Here is a 19,978-nt window from a genome sequence, read left to right as displayed (position 1 = left end):
TGACCCCGATTATGGGTATCTTTGCCTTTTTATAGGAAAATAGGTCAGGAGATCCCTTGGTTTACTGGTTGAGGGTCTCTGATCTTTATCTGTGATTGACAAGCCCCTGTTATATGACAATTTTCTTTCTACACATGCTCCTTTCCCATAAGTCTCCTTGATTGCCCATGGGGTCTGGGAGCCCACAATGAAAATGAGGCCTTAGTGATATGGCCATGTCACTAGGTCACCTAAGGTCTCCCTTAATGTGCATGTGCAGTGTTGGGGACAGTCCTTTAACCATGAAATATGGTCATGGTCGTTTGAATTCTAGATGTTCATTGGCCTCCTTATATTTGCTCCCTCCTCTTTCCTGTGGTTAGCAACTGCCAACTTGTACCTGTCCCTAACAAGATCAGTAATGAAAATCTAAAACAGAAATAATAAATAACATTTGTAGGGAATATTTATGGTCATCAGACAGCTTCATATTTATTTTTATTACATATTAACAAATTATAGTTGTATATACTTATGGGACATAAAGTGATGTTAGATCGTTGAATACAATGGGAAAGGATTAAATCAAGCTACTTAACATATCCCTCACCTCAAATAATTAACTTTTTGTGATGAGAACACTTGAAATGTACTCTCCTAGTGATTTTGAAATGTACAGTACTCAGTTACTAGCTATGTTAACCACATTGTGCAATGGATTCCCACCCCCACCCCCACAAAAAAAATCAATCTTACACAACCTATCTAAGTGTATCCTTTGGCCGTCATTTCCCCATTTCCCCTATCCTTCAGCCTCTGGTAACAACAATTCTACTCTCTGTTTGAGTTCAATACCACGTGAGAGCATGTGGTATTTGTCTTTCTGTGTTTGACTTATTTTACTTAGAATAATATTCTCCAATTCCATTTGTAATTGTCACAAATGACAGAATTTCTTCCTTTTTTAAGGCTTAGTAGTATTACATTGTATATTTATACAGTACCACATTTTATTTCTTTCTTTGTTTTGAGACAGGAGCTTGCTCTGTTGCCTGGGCAGAGGGCAGTGTCATCATCATAGCTCACTGCAGCCTCAAACTCCTGGGCTCAAGCGATCCTCCTGCCTTGGTCTCCCAAAGTGCTAGGATTATAAGCATGAGCCACTGTGCCCGGCCAGGTTCTTAGTAATGGGTATGCATAGAATCATTCCCACAGGGGGATAAACTCCTAGGCATGTATATTTTGAAGTGGCTTTGCAGGTGATTGTGAAGAACTGTAATATTAAAGGTACATCAAATTTTAGGGCAAAACAAGTAATCCTGGAAGATTTGCAAACATTTGTTTGGATGTTCTAGCCTATATAATAAGACATGAATTAGAACTAGAGGTATAAATGTTAGAAGAAAGAGAAAATTTTCCTTACTCACAGTTAAAGGAAGACTTATCTATAAATCCTAAGGAATTGGCTATAAAATTTCAGTGTTATTTTAAGTTCAATTTGAGTGAGAAAATAGAGCTTAGTAGAACAAAAGTCAGTATTCCGTAATAACCACTTTTGAATAACAACCAAAATGAGACCCCATTCAAAATATCATAAATATTTAAAAAGTTAGAAATATTCATTTTTGCTTAATTTTATCTTTTGAATCTGATTTAAAAGTGAAAATTAACAGAAAACTATTCTGAAAGGTATACTGAAAAGTCTCACTTTTCTCCCTATTCCTTATCCCATTCCCTGCCTACCGTAGATAATCATTTTTAATTAATTTCAGTTTATCCTTCTGGTTTTCATTTTTTCAAAGAAGCCACTCGCTTTATGTATTCTTCGTCTCTTACACAAGAAGTAGCATACCATATTTTTCTTTATCTTGACTTTGTCAACTTTAATGATGTATCTTGAAGACATTACTCCCATACCAATAGGTAGAAATCATCTTTATTCTTTTTTTGGTTGCAGAGTATTCCATCATATGACCATTTATTATGTCATTGTTCTGTTGGTAGATATTTTGCATAAAAATGACATTAATGGTAACTGTGGGCTGGGAGAGGTGGCTAATCCCCCTGTGATCCTAGCACTCTGAGAGACCAAGGCGGGAGGAAGCTGGAGGGTCACTTGAAGTCAGGAGTTCAAGACCAGCCTGAGCAAGAGAGATACCCTGTCTCTACCAGAAATAGAAAAAAGTTAACCAGGTGTGGTGGTGTACACCTGTAGTCCCAGTTACTGGGGAGTCTGAGGCAGGAGGATCACTTGAGCCCAGGAATTTGAGGTTGTGGCGAGCAACAATGACACCACTGCACTCTACCCAGGGCGATAGAGCAAGACTCTGTCTCAAAAAAAAAAAAAAAAAGAAAAGAAAAGAAAAAAGATAACTATGTAACTAATCTATATGATGGAAATAAAACCTTGAGGATCTGAGTAAATGGATACCAGTATAGTACTCCAGGACATGAAGATTAAAAATGTAAAGATTTCAGCTCTCAAAATAATTCATAGGTTTACTGTAATTGTACTCAAAATACCACTGGGCTTAAAAACATCATAACAAAAGGATTTGGAAAAATTTGCTAGATAAATAAGTATTTAAGTCCATGTTAAAGTTCTGAAAAAAGAATGGATGGAGAAAAACCTAATTATAAGATGTTAAAACATAATGAAGCTCTAATAACTAAAAAAGTACTAGCACCAGGATAAAAATGACCATTGGGGAAATAATCTAGAAATGAAATATGTTGTATATAAGGATTTAATATATGATAAAAGAAGCACACATATCCATAGAGAAGATTTATTTAACAAATATAGGTAATTTGGGGTAACAGAAATTTAGATTTTTAAAATATCATACACTAAAATAAGTTCCAGATGGATTAAATAATTACATAGAAACAAGCCAAAAAATTTAATTGTGTGTTGATTGACATTAAGAATGGAAATAACTATCTGAGTTTAGAATTAGTAGAAGAATTTACAAAGGAGATAGTTGACAGAGTAGACTACATAAAAATTTAACTTTTATATCATCCAAAAATGCAGCCCAAATTAAAAAGTAAAAAAAAGCAGCAGACTGGGGGAAATATTTGTAGCAAATTTCCAATGTTTTAACGTTCTTATGTATGAAACCCTTATGCAAATATATGAATGGGCATAGGACAAGATTGGACAATTAACTAAATAGGAAATTCAACAAATAAACAAACATGGAAATATTTTAAATGCAAATTAAACTACTAAGGAGTTACCAGGATCCACCCCATTACATTAGCTACAACTCTCATGCAGGCCAGAGTAGGGTGTAATTACTAGATGCTAATGGTCTTATATATAAAGTAACCATTTGAAAAGTACTCTTATGATGTGTCAAGCTTCATAAAAATCTCCATACTTTTTGACCTGAAATCTCACATCTGGGAATTGATCCAAAGAAAATAATAACCACCCCCCTTCCAATAAACAAATCTGTAAACCCTAAGATGTTCACAGAGTTGTTTCAAACAGTGAAAAATTAGAAACAACCTAAATGACTAATCAGGGGAGTAATTAACATTTTCATATGCCCCTTGATAGAATATAACACAATAATTAAAATATGGTAATAGAGATTGCAGTTCAAAAATGTAATAAGGGTAAGTTTTAAATTAAAAAAATTAATACTCTCGTGCAAAGGGGGGGTCATTTTTTAAAAGTGAGCTTTCATATTGTAGATACAATTTGATATAAGAATGACTGGAAGGAAATACATAAAAATGATAAGCAGTTATGATAAGGAGATAGTAGGTAATTCTTTTCCTATTTTCTGTGATCCAATGTAATACAAGGCTGCATTGGATATAAGTACAGCACCTAGAGGAGGGGAGCTAATAAGCCTATGTTACGAGAAGAACATGGGCTTTGGAGACAGGAGACGTGCAAATCTGAGTTCCAATTTCTTCTACTTTCAAGTATGTAGAGTTGACAATGTAGTACCTACTCTGAACCTCAACTTCTTCATCTGAAAAAGGGGCTGATACCTTTTATTCATGATTGTTATATGCATTAGCAATACCTATATAGCACACTGGATAGGTCAGTACAGAATGGTAACACATTTTGAACATGCTTTGACAGAGTGTGTCCAGTTCTCGCTGTCCCCGACCACCGCCCGCCATTTTTTTTTTTTTTTTTTTTTAAAGAGACAGGGTCTTACACTGTCACCCAGCCTAAAGTGCAGTAGTGCAATCATAGCTTATTGCATCCTCAAACTCCTGGGCTGAAGGGATCCTTCTGCCTCAGCCTCCCAAGTAGCAAGGACTACAGGTGTGGGCCACCACACCCATCTATTTTTAAACTTTTATTATTATTTATTTTTTTTGTGGAGACAGTGTGTGGCTTTGTTACCTGGCTCTAAGTGATTCTGCTGTCTAGGCCTCTCAAAGTGCTAGGATTCCAGGTGTAAGCCACTGTGCCACCCTGGCTATTACTTTAATAAAAGTGTAACAACCTGGGGTGTATCCAGAGGAGGAAGATCAGGATAGTGAGTAATTCTGAAATCTTGCTTGAAATACGGTGGGAAGAGTCAATGGAAAGGGAGGGGCACATTAATGCTCTCTTCAGATATTCGAAGAATGGCTGTCACTGGAGAGGGATATTAGTTCAGTGCTATATGGTATCAATGGGTGGAAGTTACAGCATTATATATTTTGTTTCAGTGTAGTATCATAAGAAGAAAAGGGAACAGAAAAGGAAATTGTTTGTTGTTTTAAATGTGTTACTTCATTTATATTCTTAAAAAAAACTCTATGAGGGTGTGTTTGTGTGTGTATTTAAATATTGGAAGAAACAGTGGATAAGTACCCAAAGCCACAAGGCACATAAGTGGCAAAACCAGTTTAGTTTGGAATCCAGGTCTGTATAATCTCATCTTTTTTTACTACATTTTGCTACACTCTATTGGGCCGCAAGCTTTCTTATAATTAAACTGTTCATCACCAGCTATCTTCTGCCTAACAAAGTAATGGCCACTCCTCTCCCATCTCTAAAAGAGTTCAAACAGAGAATGAATGGAAAGGTTGAAAGGAAGGTTGGATTCTAAATCAATGGTCTGCAAATTTATTTGAACGCATGTACCTCTCAGCAAAATGCTTGTGCACACACTGCATATAAATATATATATATATATCTGTTATATATATGTAAACTATTGTACTGTGTGTGTTATAAAACATACGGGAAAAATCAGAATTTAAAAGGTTATGGTTTTACATAAAATTTTAGATTTTTTTGTAAATTAAATTTTAGGGTTAAGATAAAATCTCAACTTTATAAAACTTTTTTTTACAGATAGATTTTTTTTTTTTCTGTATCCCTGTGGATTGCCTTTTGTACCCAATAGAGATGCATCATACCCCCAACATTGGAGATCATTGTTTTGGATGATTGTGTAAGAGTCCTTTCAGTATGAAGATTCTATGATTCTATTTAATATTCGTCTTAAATTTTTCTGAAGGCGCTAATGATGGCTTAATTAACTTTCAGAAAGGTTTTTAGATAGTCTATCTAAAACCAAACTATAAAGACTTCCCTGGCATTTGTAGCAGCAATTAAGTCTGAAAACCACAGAGTGTGAAAGGTGCTTTCCAGATAAATGGTGGCAACCCCATGAGCATTATAATGTATACATAAAAGGGGATATAAATAGGGATTATCATTAAGTTAGATTTCCATTTGCAGCACAGGAAACAGCCTCATTGTTTTAGTCAAATCTTCCTAAGTCTATATGTGTCCAAAGCTTACTGTAGTCATATATTCTAAAATGAATCTGAAATTTTGTCTAGAGAGTAATATGAATGTTTGTACTTGGTAAATTATTTTAGCACTGTTTTAGAATGGAGCCAAAGGTTTAAATTAGGCCAAATCTACTGGACTAATATCTTTATAGAGATATAGATCCTTTAAGAAGCAAACAAGTTGGTTGCTTACATTGACAGGGAAATGTTTGCTGCTTTTGTACATTCTGGCTCTTAGATTGGCCACTGCCAGGTTGATGCTTCCCAATTAAGATGACTTTTTCTGATACTCACTGTTTCTTGGTGGTAGATTCTTTAAGAAAAAGCCCTCCCAAATCACATAAAGCAGAAACCAAATTTAACCTTTAAAAGATACTCTTGAGATGAAATTCTAGATCAGCAGTGCTCTTTGCCACTTTTTTTCATAGTGATACATTTGTACAGATTTTTTGACACGGCATACTACAATTTGGGTGGAAATTGTAAAGGAAGTGTTGATTGCAGGTAAGATCAAACTCGGTTTAAGCAAGAGATTGAAACAGCCAACTTCAGCTACTTTTTCAGTACAGGTCTTAAGTGGCCCACATACCAGAAGTTTATTGGTAATAACTCTTAGTGATTCTTTTGTTCTAGAAAATTACCCTGGAAGAGTACAGTTTAAACAGTTTAATCTGATGTTTCTTAAATTTTTGTATTCCTTTATTCATTCAACAGTCATTCAGTGCTTCTTTGTGCTAAGCCCTGAGGACTCATTAGTGAGCAAGTGGGATATTGATCACTGATTTTATATATATATATATATGTATATAAAACATGTACTAAAATCCAGTAGAACTAAAATCCAATGCTCACAACTTCATGCTTTAGGAATCCCTGCTTTAGTCTGACTGTACTTGCTTATCAGCTTGCTTACTCTCTTCTCTCTCCTTACCTCTCTTCCCCTCCCTCTCTTTATTTTATTCTCTTCCTTCCCTTCTTCTTAAACTGTTTCCTTCTTTGAGATAGGGACAATAAGCAAATTTTGAACTTAAGTCATCTAAGAATAGGAGAAACTATATATATTTATTGTATAAAACTTGCATGGTAGAGTTAAACAGGAGATGAAAAAATGTTTAGTTTGCCTTAAAAATCAGCTGCCATCTTCTCCTGCGCAGATTTCAAGGCAGGTATGTTTGTTACTTCTTTCAGAAACCATGTATCTTTAAATGGGTTTATATTATTCTATTTTAAGTAAAATTAGTATCAATAATACAAGTGTCCTTTTTAGATGTAAACATTTATATGATTAGATAATTTTTTATTAGTCTTTCTTTGATTACATATTCTCTGAATTTGAATCCTGATACGTTATTTCTGGAATTAGCTGTTTTTTTTTTTACCTATTTCTGTTTTTAATGTTACAATTAGCATATTTCTTATTTTTCAGTGCTTTCATTACCTTGTTATCTAAACTCCAGAATATATCCCAGTTAATTAAAGACGTGAATATGTTTTTTTGCTGTTGTCTTTATTGGTAAATTTAAAAGTAATTAAAAGTATCATTCTTGTCTTTTTTAGCATCAGACAACAGTCAGCGCTTTCGAGAAACCTGTTTTGCATTTGCCTTGACACCACAACAAGTGCAGCAAATCAGTAGTTCCATGTAAGTTGTTTTCAAGTGTAACTTGCAGTTTGGTCTTTGAATCCAGTACTGTCTATAATAAGTGATTTTAAAAAGCAGTGTATTGGTGAGTTCATGTTATTGCCATGAAAATATTAATATTGAAAATATTATGGTGTGTTAGTTACTCTAAGAACAGTTATATCTGATCATTTGAAAAACTTTTCTGGAATACCAGTGTCTTTGAATCAACTTTCATATACATATTTTAAAAATAATTATAACTCTACTTCTGTCTGTCCTAGGGATATTTCTGGGACCAAATGTGACTTCACGGTGCAGGTCCAGTTAAGGTACAGTTTTGACTACTGTTTATATTCAAAGTTTAAAAGATAATATTCCTTAAAGATTAATTAAAAATCTACCTTATTTTCAATAAGTGTATTGAAATTATTGGGTTTAGTTATTTGGGTAAGGGAAAACATTCTGTTATGAGATATCCTAATTTTTATCCAATTTAGATTTTAGTATAGCAAATCATGTGCCATATATCTAACCATATTTCTCTACTTTGGTTGCCCTTGGTTGAGAAGCTCCAGCTAGTGATATCTTTAAATATCATAGGGGTCAGCTCTTTAGAAATATCAGGTTTTATGGAAGCAAGGACCTTATCTCCGTAAGTGGCAAACTACTGTAGATAAGGAACTAATACTTAAGTCTACAGTATCTCATGGACTAACAAACACCAAAATATTCTAATTTGCTTTGTCCTGTATTTTAAACAATTGATTTAAATATGCTCTAATTTAGAATCTGTTTGAGACATCTCTTGAAAGTTTTCAAAGACAATGGAAAATTTTCCAATATAGATTCACAACTTCCCCTTATTAAGTTTCTTTCCTTAGCCTCCCCCCCCATTTCTTCTTAGAATATGTAAGAAATCTTTTGTATTAGTATGTCTCTTGCTTATATAAATCAATCTTATGCTCTTACTATTCAATGACTATCCATGTATGAACCTGTGTCCCACACTGTTCGTGTTGCAATAGGGATAGAAAAGAAAATATAAGACAGTTGTTTTCTTTAGTAGCTATTTTCCTTATATTGTGAGAAGGTTAAATCAAACAGATAGCCTGGTATCAATAATCATATACTAAGTTGTATGTACAAATTAAAAATCTACTAGGAGGTCAGAAAAGAGATTATTCTAAAACACCTGCTCAATGCTTCATGGAGCAATGTAAAAAATCTCATCTAGGCTTTTAAATAGTAAGGTGAAAACAGTGAAAAAACAGAGGAGAGGTTGAGCTGAAGACTGTAAACAGGATATGACTATATTTGTTGGCATTTATACTGTAAAACAACATGACAGAACTTTATCCCAGTAGACTAATAATGATCGAAGTCTTGGTTTTGGAAGGTATTGACAAAGGTGATTCTGTGTAAAAGGTGTACTTTATCTGTCAGGGGCAGACTGTGATAAAATGACTGAATAAATTAAGGGATGAAAGTATGATATCTTCATAATTACATATTGCTGTAGTCTTCTTTACTTCCTTCCTCAACAGTTTGCTTTACATTTTAATCATACTGATTGTTGACATTGTCCTTTAAAATAGTCATTTCAAAGTGTTGCATGGAGCCATTCTTAGGGGTCCACACTCTTGCTACCATTCTCCTTATCCTCTTCCCCCGACCCCAACACATACATGTACATGTTCCTGCACCAAAGTACTGCTGCCTTTATCTTTTTTATATGTTTTGCATGTTTGACTTCTGGGTTAGTTTTTGCTTGAAGAAAGGGTCCCAAGACCAAAATAAAGTTTAAAAACCATAGCTCTAGAATGAAAGATCTAGTTACTTTTAGTATTTTATATTAATATATATACATTCTTGAAAGCAGCAACAGTTATGGTTCACATATCTTTTTAAGATATATCAGTTATCTAATTCAGAGATTCCAAGGGAATTTTGATGTTAAAAATTGTTTAGCCATTTTTTATTTTATTTTATTTTATTTTTTCGAGACAGAGCCTTGCTCTATCACCCCAGGTAGAGTGCAGTGGCATCATCATAGCTCACTGCAACCTCCCACTCCTGGGCTCAAGCTGTCCTCCTGCCTCAGCCTCCTGAGTAGCTAGGATTACAGGCGTGAGCCACTGCACCCCGCCTAAAAATGGTTTAGCCATTTTAAATTCAACTCTATCCCCAGAACTTGAGGAAAAAAATTTGTTACATTTGATAATTATTAGTTGGTTCTTTGTGTTTTAATAAAATGGTTCTTCATCTCCCTAACTGCCCCCATTACTAAGTCTGCAACCCTAATGTATTATTTAAGTTAAGAGATTATGCCTATCTGCTATCTTAATTATAAATGTTTATCTAAAGCATGAAAATAATTTGGTCAGAATTAGGATCAGTGCTTTCTCTATTAGACACCTAGTCTATTTTCATTTATGTTATCTGTTACCCCTCTCCTATTTACTCCTCCCCCCCCACCCCCATGAACTACGTCACAGAAACTTTTTTGCTATTGTTCCCTTTTTTCCTTTTTTCCCTTCTATTCATTAGGGTAGTTTAGGTTTTCACTTTTTATTTAGTTGAATAGAAGTCGACTTGGCATATGAACTATTCTTTTCCTGTAGCTCTAAGCAGCTACAGGAAAAGGGTCCATGTTTTAAATTTATTATTGCATTGGAATAATTGATTAAAAACTGTGACATCGTCTTACTGTATTATAAAGAATTAGCCTGTAAATGGAAGGTCCTGCTAAGGTTAGAGATGGTCATGTGAACTTTGATATCTGTTTGCTAAGTATATTTCAATAAAATCTTTGTAGATCAGTAATTTTTAACTTTTTTATGGATCACTCATCCCTTTGAGAATTTAGTGGAAGGTATGGATTGTCTTCCTGTAAAAATGAACATATATTAATATGTGTACTCATAAAATTTTACATATAAAATTGTCCCATTTTGTGGACCATCCCCATATTCACATTCTGTGGCCGGCAGGTTCAGATGCTGCACCACAGGTGTTGAGAGAAAATGTTTGCACATGATGAATATTTCACAGAATTCAGAGACAGAGTTCTTCTTACCATGTAACTCAAGGGTGTTGTGAACATTCTGTAAAGGTGGAATGAACCTTGGGAATAGGAACTAATAAAGAATAGATGTCTTAAATAGCAGATTAATAATTTATTTTATGTAAGAGTGAATAGAGTGAAAATTTATAAATTTCTTAGCTATCCTTGGTTTTTCCAAAAGATTATGCATTTAATTTAGAAATAAATGTTTCTGGAGTTTCTAAAATAATATTCTAAATTCATGTGGATATAACACAAATAATGTGTTGGCTTACTGGAGGCCCTTGTTGTTCTAGGGATGACCTCAAAAGCATTTTCCTAGGGATGAACTTTTTCCTAGGGATGAACTTGTCCTAGGGATGGCCTCAAAGCATTTTCAATATTTTCTGCTGAGAACCATAAAAAATGTTTCTTAGACAAATAAATTTGGGAAATACTTTGTATAGGTACTATGTCTTCCTCTTAGACATTTATAATACATATTAACATATTAAAAGCCTTGAGAAGCTCTGTAATTTAATTGCTTGGATTCAGAATTTCTTAAATTTATTTAACTACAGAGCCTTTTTCTTCCTTTTAACACTTGTTACTATCCAGGGAAGCTAGTGCTTCTCAGAAAATGCTTAAACAAATAATTGGCAATATCATGTAGTCAACTATATGTTGGTAGTCATGATTGCTGAAACTTAACATCGATAGAAATATTTTAAGCTTAATATATATGCTTTAATATATATTTAATCATCAAATGAAATGTCTAGTTTTTATAGTTTTCCCTTTTTTGTTTTTAAGTTGACTATCTTTTAAATTAGCTATTGAACAAAATACTGATGTGGTCATCCTTTGATAACTTAAACTTGTCCTTTGTTATTTAGGTTTTGTTTATCAGAAACCAGTTGTCCACAAGAAGATCACTTTCCACCCAATCTTTGTGTGAAAGTGAATACAAAACCTTGCAGCCTTCCAGTAAGTCCTAAAAGCTATGTTTTTAAATGCATTGGCAGCATAACTATCCAATAAATCATCACAGCTGTTGTTAATCATAGCTTTTCTTTAAGAAAACATTTTTATTTTGGATATATATTCATGGGACTGGGTTAAACACTGGTATCAACTATGTACAGTTGGCAGGTGTGACATTAGCTGTGGGAGGGCTTTTAGTCCACTTGAAAATACTCCTTATATATCTGTCTAAGCTATTTATAAATTTGGAAAATACTATATACAGATACTAAATCTTCCTCTTAGAGGTTTATATTTAATAATACATACTAGCATATTAAAAGCCCTGAGACATTCTTAATTTTGATTTTTAAATTTATTTAACTACAGAATCTTTTTAACACTTGTTAATATCCAAGGAAGCTAGTGCTTCTCAAAACATGCTTAAACAAATAATTGGCAATATCATGAAGACAACTATAGGTTGTCTTCCTGATTCTTAAATTTAAGAGATTTTGGATTCCTTTCACTAATATTTTTCTTGGGTTTAGTATAACGAAACTGTAACGTAAATGTTTACTTCTCTACTCTTTAATGAAGACATTCAATTTTTCTTGGATGTCATTTGTAGGGCTTTTTCTTTAAAGGGATGGAAATTGAAATGATTGTGAAAATAATAAGTAGAAATAAATTATATTTCATTCTTAGGGTTACCTTCCACCTACTAAAAATGGTGTGGAACCAAAGCGACCCAGCCGACCAATTAATATCACCTCACTTGTCCGATTGTCCACAACAGTACCAAACACCATTGTTGTTTCTTGGACTGCAGAAATTGGAAGAGTAAGTACATTTTTGTTTCTGCGATTTTTTTTGTATTATAAGGAAGGGTTTATCACCATGGCTACCTGAGCTTATACGTAAATGATATTGTAAAGTGAGTTACAAAAGGATTTGTTTTTGTTTTACAATGAATTTTCAACATGTTCCCATTTTTCAAATGGGATCATGCAATATCCAGTGTTTTATAACCTGATTCTTTTACTCAGCAATTTATCATAAACATCTTTCTGTGTCATTGCATGTTCTTCTGCATTATTTTAAATGGTTACATTATATTCCAATATGAATATGCTATAATTTAGCCTGTTTCCTACTGTTGATTACTTAATTTATTGATTGATTCATTCATTGCTATTTCAAAGAACATGTTGAAGACCGTCCCAGGATCTATAGCTTTGCATATGTACATGATAATTGCTTTATAGTAAATTCTCCAAAGCGGAATTACTGAGTCAAAGAACATGCAGAATTTTAAGAAATTTTGTGTATGTTGACAGATTGCCTTCCCAAAAGATGTATGAATTTGTTCTCTTTCAGTATTTATTCACATGCCTGTCAACACTTACTATTATCTTCCTTAAAATCTTTACCAATTTTATTAGCTAAATAATGGCACCACTTTGCTTTAATTAGTCCCCCTTTTCTTATTACTGAGGTTGAATGTTTTATGTTTGTGATTATTTACATTTTAAAATTTTATCCCCATGTCTATTTCTCTGTTTCTGTTTTTCTTATTGATTTATGAATTTTTCATAGAGTGACTTAACCCTCTGTCACATGCTGCAAATATTTGTTTTTAGTTTGTTTGCCTTTTGTTTTTATTTATGTGATTATTTAACATGTAGAAGATTTAAATTATTATGGAGCCAAATTTTAACCTTTTTTTTGCTTAATAGTCTTTTCTCCCTCCCCATCATGCTTTGTCTATCTGCCCTTCCCAAACTTATGTAAATATTTGTTTATATTTTCTTCTAGACTTCATATTTTACCTTTAAATATTTATTTAATCCATATTACATTTATGTGTGGTATAAGATAAAAATTGCTTTCATTTTTTAAATAGCCAGTTCTAGCACCATTAACTAAATAAATGTTGATTCTGAAGCACCCACTGTTATATATTTAATTTTTACGTATCCTGGGTGTGTTTCTGAACTACTTCTATATTGTTTATTAATCTAGCATTCTTTCTCTGGGACAATTTTTTAAAAAATTACAATTTTTAAATTATTATAGCTTTGAAATAATCTGAGTTCATATTTATTCACTAATTTATTTGAAATTTATTGAATGCTTACTGTGTGCCATGCACTACACTCAAAATTGGCAGTACCATAGGGAGAAAAAACTCTCGTGGGACATGAGACTTAGGGGCCAGCTGGTCACACACACAAAAAACTATGTGCATTTATTTATTATAAGTACTATAACGGAGAGGTATGTGGTGATATCAGAGTGTATGAAAGGGCACTTTAAACGAGAGAGAGAGAAAGAGAGAAAAAGTCAGGGAGGGCTTCCCTGAGGAAGTAGTGACTGAGCCAAGAGCTGAGAGAAGGGTAGGAATCAAGTTAGGTGAAAGGTTCAAGGGCAGGGGTGAGCCTAGATTTTTTCAAGTGGCTGAAAGGGAGCACTGTGAGTGGAGTACAGAGAATGGGGAAGAGTAATATATGAGATGGGGCTGGAGAGGTAAGATAGGGCCAGATCACGCAGGGTCTTGTAGGTAATGTTAAAGTTAAGGATTTTCTTTTTTTAAGCAGAACGTTTACAGGGCTGTATTTCTGTTGAGAGAATGTCACTCTTCAGAGTGGTAAAATGTTTAAATGGAGGCCAGAATCATGCAGAGAGGCCACCTCTTTGGAGCTGGCTATTGCAGAAGTATTGGTGAGAGAGCTTCTTAGCCTAGAGCAGAGGCAGTGGGCGTGGAGATAATGGAGATGAGCAGGGGATCTGCAGGACCAAGTAATGGATTGGAAGTAGGGGCTAAGAGAAGGGGAGATGGCACAGATGACTCCTTGGTTTCTGACTTGGGTACCTAGGTGAATGATATTACTGCTCAGTTAGAGGAAACACTGAAAAAGGACTGAGTTTAGGTGTGTTGTTTTGTTTTACTTTGAGGAAGGGGTGTTGGAGGACTAGAGGGAAAAAATCATGAGATCAGTTTTGAAACTTTTGAGTTTGAGATGCCTTTGAGACATCCTGAATAGGCAATTCAGCAGATAGGCTCAGAGGTTAAGTTTGGGTTAGAGAAAAAAAAACCTGTGAGTCATCTGCATATTGTTGGTTATTGAAGCCACAGGGGCAGGGCTGACATTGATTAGGTGTAATGAATCAAGTAGGAAGAGAGGAGTGCCTAAGACCTATCCTTGAAGAGCTATATAACATTTAATGGTGGGAAGAAGAGAATGAGCCTTCTAGAGGATATGGAGAAACAGTGGCAGAGAGGTGGGGCGGGGGTGTTGGGTATGAGAAACTAAGAGAAGAGTTTCAGAAAGGAAGGAGATGGTAAGCAGTATTGAACAGGTGTTGAGAGGTCAAGTATGTTAAAGTCTAAAAAAATACCCTTTGAGGCCGGGCGCAGTGGCTCACGCCTGTAATCCTAGCACTCTGGGAGGCCGAGGTGGGCGGATCGTTTGAGCTCAGGAGTTCAAGACCAGCCTGAGCAAGAGCGAGACCCCATCTCTACTAAAAATAGAAAGAAATTATATGGACAGCTAAAAATATATATAGAAAAAAAAAATTTTTGGTTAATTCTTGTGTGGGTAATTATTATTATTGCTATTATAAGTAGGTCTTTTTTCTATTATATTTTCTAATGAATTTATTTATTGTTGATTCAGTTAAAAGCTAGTTATTTTTGAATATTTACTTCATAGCTAGATTCATATATTGGTTCCAATAGCTTTTTAGATGATTTCTTGGTATTTCCAGGTGGGCAGTTTTGAATTTGAGATATATCATACAGATTATGATAATCCTAATATTCATGCCATTATTTCTTGTTCTTATACTATTGGATAGAGCTTTGCAAACAGTGTTAAATAACACGGGCGCTAGTGGACATATTTGACTTGTTCTTTACATTAATGAGAATACTGCTACTGTTATAACATTAAGTATTATATAGTGGCTCTTAATTTTGACAGAACTTAATTATATCAATGATGTATTCCTATGTTCCTCTTTTACTGGATATCTTTGTTAGAAATGGATGTTGAGTGTTATCAGAATCCTTTTTGACACCTATCAGGGTTATATTTTTTTCCTTTGACTAATTAATATGTCATCATTAGGTTCATAAAATCCTTTTAAATGTTTTATTTCTGGTATGTCCTTTTCCCCCTCATTTTGAATAAAGTGTTGAAAACGTTTTGTTTTGTTTCTGTGTGAAAAGGATAGCCTACCAAGGAAGAAGGAGAGTGTTTTTGGTGAAATATGAAAAAAGTCTGAAACTGCAGGAGAGAAGGGGAATATGGTTGCTCACATATAGCACTAGAGGAAAAGTGGAGATACTTTTCCATGAAAAGCTTCCAAACCACAGAGATTTGAAGGTCTATAAGTTGGATACCTTTTTTTTTTTTTTTGAAGTAAAATATTGAAAGAAAATTATTCTTTTCCAAAGCCCAGAAAGATAACTTACTAGATTGTTTTTAACTAGATTGTTTTTAAAACACTATTTTAATTCAACATGTGAAGATACTGTGAATAGTTCGTGTAGAATCTCTTACTATTTTGCAGATAAGTTTTGTATGATTGGTTGCCATTGAGGAATGTTATAAAAATGTCTTTTCCAGTGAAATAAATAAGAGAGCTAGGATAGTGCCTAAAGGAAGTAAGTGATATAACTTACCCTACTTATCTGACCTCACTGCATTTAGCATTTCTTAAATTCTCATTATTTGTAGATAAATTATTTAAATACAGGTTGAGTATCCCTAATCTGAAATCCAAAATGCTGTAAAATCCAAAACATGACATTTAAAGAAAATATTCATTGGAGCATTTTAGATTTCGGGTTTTTGGATTAGGGGATGCTCAATGAGTAACTATAATGCAAATATTCAAAAATCTGAAAAAATCTAAAACACAAAACACCTACAGTCCCAAGCATTTCGGATAAGGGATACTCAATTTATACTGGTGTGAAGGGCATATAATAAGTAGATTATATTTCAATTATGAAGAAAGTATCTTGTGAACTTGATAAAGAATTTTGAAGACTTTCAAAAAAGCACAAAAACAAAAATATCAATGTAATACAATATATATATCAATAGTTGGAATTAGGTAGTACTTTGAAAGGTTAGCAGGAACAATATAATATCATCTAGAAGAGATACTATGCTACTGTTAAGTTTTGGAGCTTTTTGCTGTACAACCTCTTTCAGATGATGTAAATTTTAATTTTTTATTATTAGTACAAGTGGCATTTGTTAATACCTGACATTCTTTGTGTTGCTTTTTTTTTCTATTTGGTTACATGTTTCAACTAGAGTGAACATACCTTTTCATTGAACTTCTTGTTGTGGTTTCTACTTGATCTCTTCTTAAATATTTATATAAAGCCTTAGGGTAATTCCAGGTTCTGAAGATTCAAGCTGTCAGTACATAATTTCACAGTGTTAATTAGCATTTCTCCAGTTTTTATCATACTTGAAGCATTAAGCAAATTATTAATAATGGTGAATAAGGCATTTTGTTCTAAAAGAAGCTTTTCAGTTCTATGTTAGATTAGTATGTTGTATGCTCTGAAATTGAGGAAAATTTTAAGGTGATTTGTTCTTCGTTAATATATTGTGAAACTTATTAATGAAAATAAATTAGCTTTTTGGACACTTCATTTTTGTTTTCCCCAGAAAATGTGTAGCATGTGAACATGGATAGGTTTCTGAACTTTAAATGAAAATTTGACCTTCCAGAGGGTACTGTAGGATATTTTCTACCAAAAGAGGGGAATGCATTTTCAAAAGTGTGAAAGTTGGATGGTGCATTGGACTAGATTAGGAGGTTCAAAGGAAGTAGGGTATGTGAAAGCAAGAACTATAGAGAACTACGCTAGCCTCGATCATTAAATCCCTTCTCCTGATATTCCTACTCTTTCCTTTTGGTTTCTAGTGCCTGCTCTGTCACCAAGCAGTTGCATGATCCTGAGCAGATTATATAATCTTTTTGTGCCACAGTTTCATCAACCCTTCATTTAGAAAAATACCTATCCTACCTATCTTTTATAGGCCTTCTGCAAAGTTTAAATGAAATAGACAGTGTATGTTAATTGTGTCTTGAAAAATGTATGTAGCTGTAAAGTATAATGATGGCAGCAGTTATTTTTCCTTTTGCTTCTTTTCAAGTCTCTTAATCTTACTCTTGATCCCAGCACCAAATGGAAAGTGGTCTTTCTCATTTAGATCTCTCTCCTACCCTTCATAAACCTCAGCCCTCTTTTCTTCCTCTTAACTAACCATGTGCCCTTCACTCAGTCTTGGCTTATTGATTAACTTTCTTCTTTGCCCCTTCTCTCACTATTATCTCTGGGTAGCCCCTCTGCTAGCAGTGGATATTCATCTATTCTTTTGCCAAACTAGTAGCTTCTCTTTGAAAACCTTTTTAAATAATCCCTCTGCTTGTTGTGATAATGGCACAAATAGGGTCTTTTCAAGAGCTAGTTGAAGGCAATAGAAAGAGGTTAAAAGGTGTAGCCTAGGAAGCCAACCTTACTTGTAATTAAAAAAAATAGCTACTATTTTAGATATATCTGTTACCTACTAAATATGATTTATGATAACTTTGACATCTTATTGCCCTGGCTTATATTTAGTCTTAACAGTTCTTTCTTGTAAATGCCTTAAGTTCATTAGCTTCAAGTATACGTAGTTAAGTAACATAGGAGCATGACAGACCTGGGTTTAAAATCTGGGTTTGTCACTTGAAAATTGCAAAATTAGGCCACGTTCTTTTAATTCTCCATGCTTTAATTTCCTCATCCATGAAAAGAGGTTTTATGCTCACCTTAGCAGCCTTTTGGTCAGGATTAAATCAATTACTGTTCATGAAAACACCTAAGACAGTGCTTGACACACAGCAGGTGTTTTAAGAAGTGTTAGTTTTCTTTCCCTATCACTGTGGGATTAAATAGATGTACTATTTACTTACATATGTTGTTTGTTTTCTACATCTTTTTTTTTTTTCCAGAACTATTCCATGGCAGTATATCTTGTAAAACAGTTGTCCTCAACAGTTCTTCTTCAGAGGTTACGAGCAAAGGGAATAAGGAACCCGGATCATTCTAGAGCTTTAAGTACGTATGATAAACTTATTTCATTTATGCAGCTGAACTGTTTTGTCAAAGATTAGAGTAGTAGTTTCTCAACTCAAGAAATTTTAGGTTTTTTTTTTTTTTTGTTAGAGCCTGTTGTAGAGGATTAAAAACACTGAGAACCTTGTTTTGTGAGCTTGTAAAAATAAGACCTAAGAATGGTTTTAATATTCTTGTCATAAACTATATTTTATAATCTATATTTTTCTGATCTGAAAATTAACTTTGTAAAGTCAGTGCATGTACGTGGAAGAGTATTTTGTTCCAGCTTCATAAAATAAATCAATGTTTAAGAAATTCTAGGAAATGGGAAGGAAATCTTGGCATAAATTTCAAGAAAATTATTTTAGATTGGAGGTTTACCCAGGAAACATGTATAGGGTTATATTATGGCTATACCCCCTGCATTAACAAAATAAAAAGAGTTAGTGGGGTTAATAGTGATGTGGGTTCTGCCATTAATCAATATGTGGCCTTGGACAAGTCATCCTACTCCTGAGTCTCGTATTTCCCATCTGTAACAAGGTGTTTGTACCATGTGGTTTCTAAAGCCTCTCTAATATCTGGGTTCGTAGATGTGAATTCCTGGATGGTTCATTTTGATGTGTTGAATTTGAGATGTAAGGTCTGCTAATGTGCTATTCTGGCCTCAGTTTTTAAGGGTTAAGGCCAGAGGTCAGGTAAACTAAGTCTTTCCTTTATTCTCTTCTTTGTGAGAGAGAGGTAGATTCTTCATAACACTCTGGTGGAAAGAACTAAGATAGCAGGTCCAACTTTTCCTCTCACTTCCTTTTGTAGCTTAGATTTTATCCTTTTCTCTAACCCATTTCTATGCCAGATAAAAGATCCCACTACCCCTGAATATCAATATGCCCTTAATAATTCGTGGAAGGATTTTTCTGTATTAAAATGGCCCCTTAAAAAATGCAGGTAATCCTGAGCCAGAGGAAGCACACTTTTGGCTAATGCCTCTGTGTACATGCATTGACAGACGATGGAGAGCTGGAATGACAGCACTGGTTTGGGGTATGCAGGAGTGGAAGCACCATTTGGCTGGGATAAGAAGATAGTAGGGATCCTGAAAGAAGAGAAGGGACAGACATCTGCCTTGAAGGAGAGTGCAAGAGAACTTTTCTTTTTTCACAATCTTGCTCAAGTTATTCCTGGTCATTCCATTGAGAATCTTTCTATTTGCCTCACAGTGTTAGAATCTCAGCCAGTCAGAAAGCATTATGGAATTATGTGAGCCTGTGTGGAAAAGGGAATACCAAGAAGTAAGGCAGATAAAGCTGTTATATTTAGTAACAACAACAAGGCAAGCTGTCTTTGCTCAAGCTGTTAACTCTTCTCTACTTTTAGCTATAGCACCACCTGGAGGAAGAGTGGGAACGTGTGCCTGGAATTATTTTCTCCAAGGAACCACACTGTTAGCTACTATTAAGCAGCTTTT

At 34.1% G+C, this 19,978-nt stretch overlaps 1 protein-coding gene across 1 annotated transcript in view; it reads left to right on the top strand.

Annotated features, from left to right (window-relative positions):
• PIAS1 (protein inhibitor of activated STAT 1) overlaps positions 1 to 19,978 on the top strand; it is a 137,631-nt gene that overhangs the window by 80,587 nt on the left and 37,066 nt on the right. Inside the window, exons 3-7 of the mRNA XM_069458389.1 lie at positions 7,303 to 7,387; positions 7,651 to 7,698; positions 11,309 to 11,399; positions 12,084 to 12,218; positions 18,405 to 18,510. Of these exons, the coding sequence (XP_069314490.1) occupies positions 7,303 to 7,387; positions 7,651 to 7,698; positions 11,309 to 11,399; positions 12,084 to 12,218; positions 18,405 to 18,510 (465 nt within the window). The remainder of the gene's footprint in view (positions 1 to 7,302; positions 7,388 to 7,650; positions 7,699 to 11,308; positions 11,400 to 12,083; positions 12,219 to 18,404; positions 18,511 to 19,978) is intronic.

The sequence above is a fragment of the Eulemur rufifrons genome, chromosome 2 (assembly GCF_041146395.1).
Source record: "Eulemur rufifrons isolate Redbay chromosome 2, OSU_ERuf_1, whole genome shotgun sequence".
Lineage (NCBI taxonomy): Eukaryota > Metazoa > Chordata > Mammalia > Primates > Lemuridae > Eulemur > Eulemur rufifrons.
The sequence above is the reverse complement of the archived record's forward strand: the minus strand, read 5'-3'. Positions and strand labels throughout refer to the sequence as shown.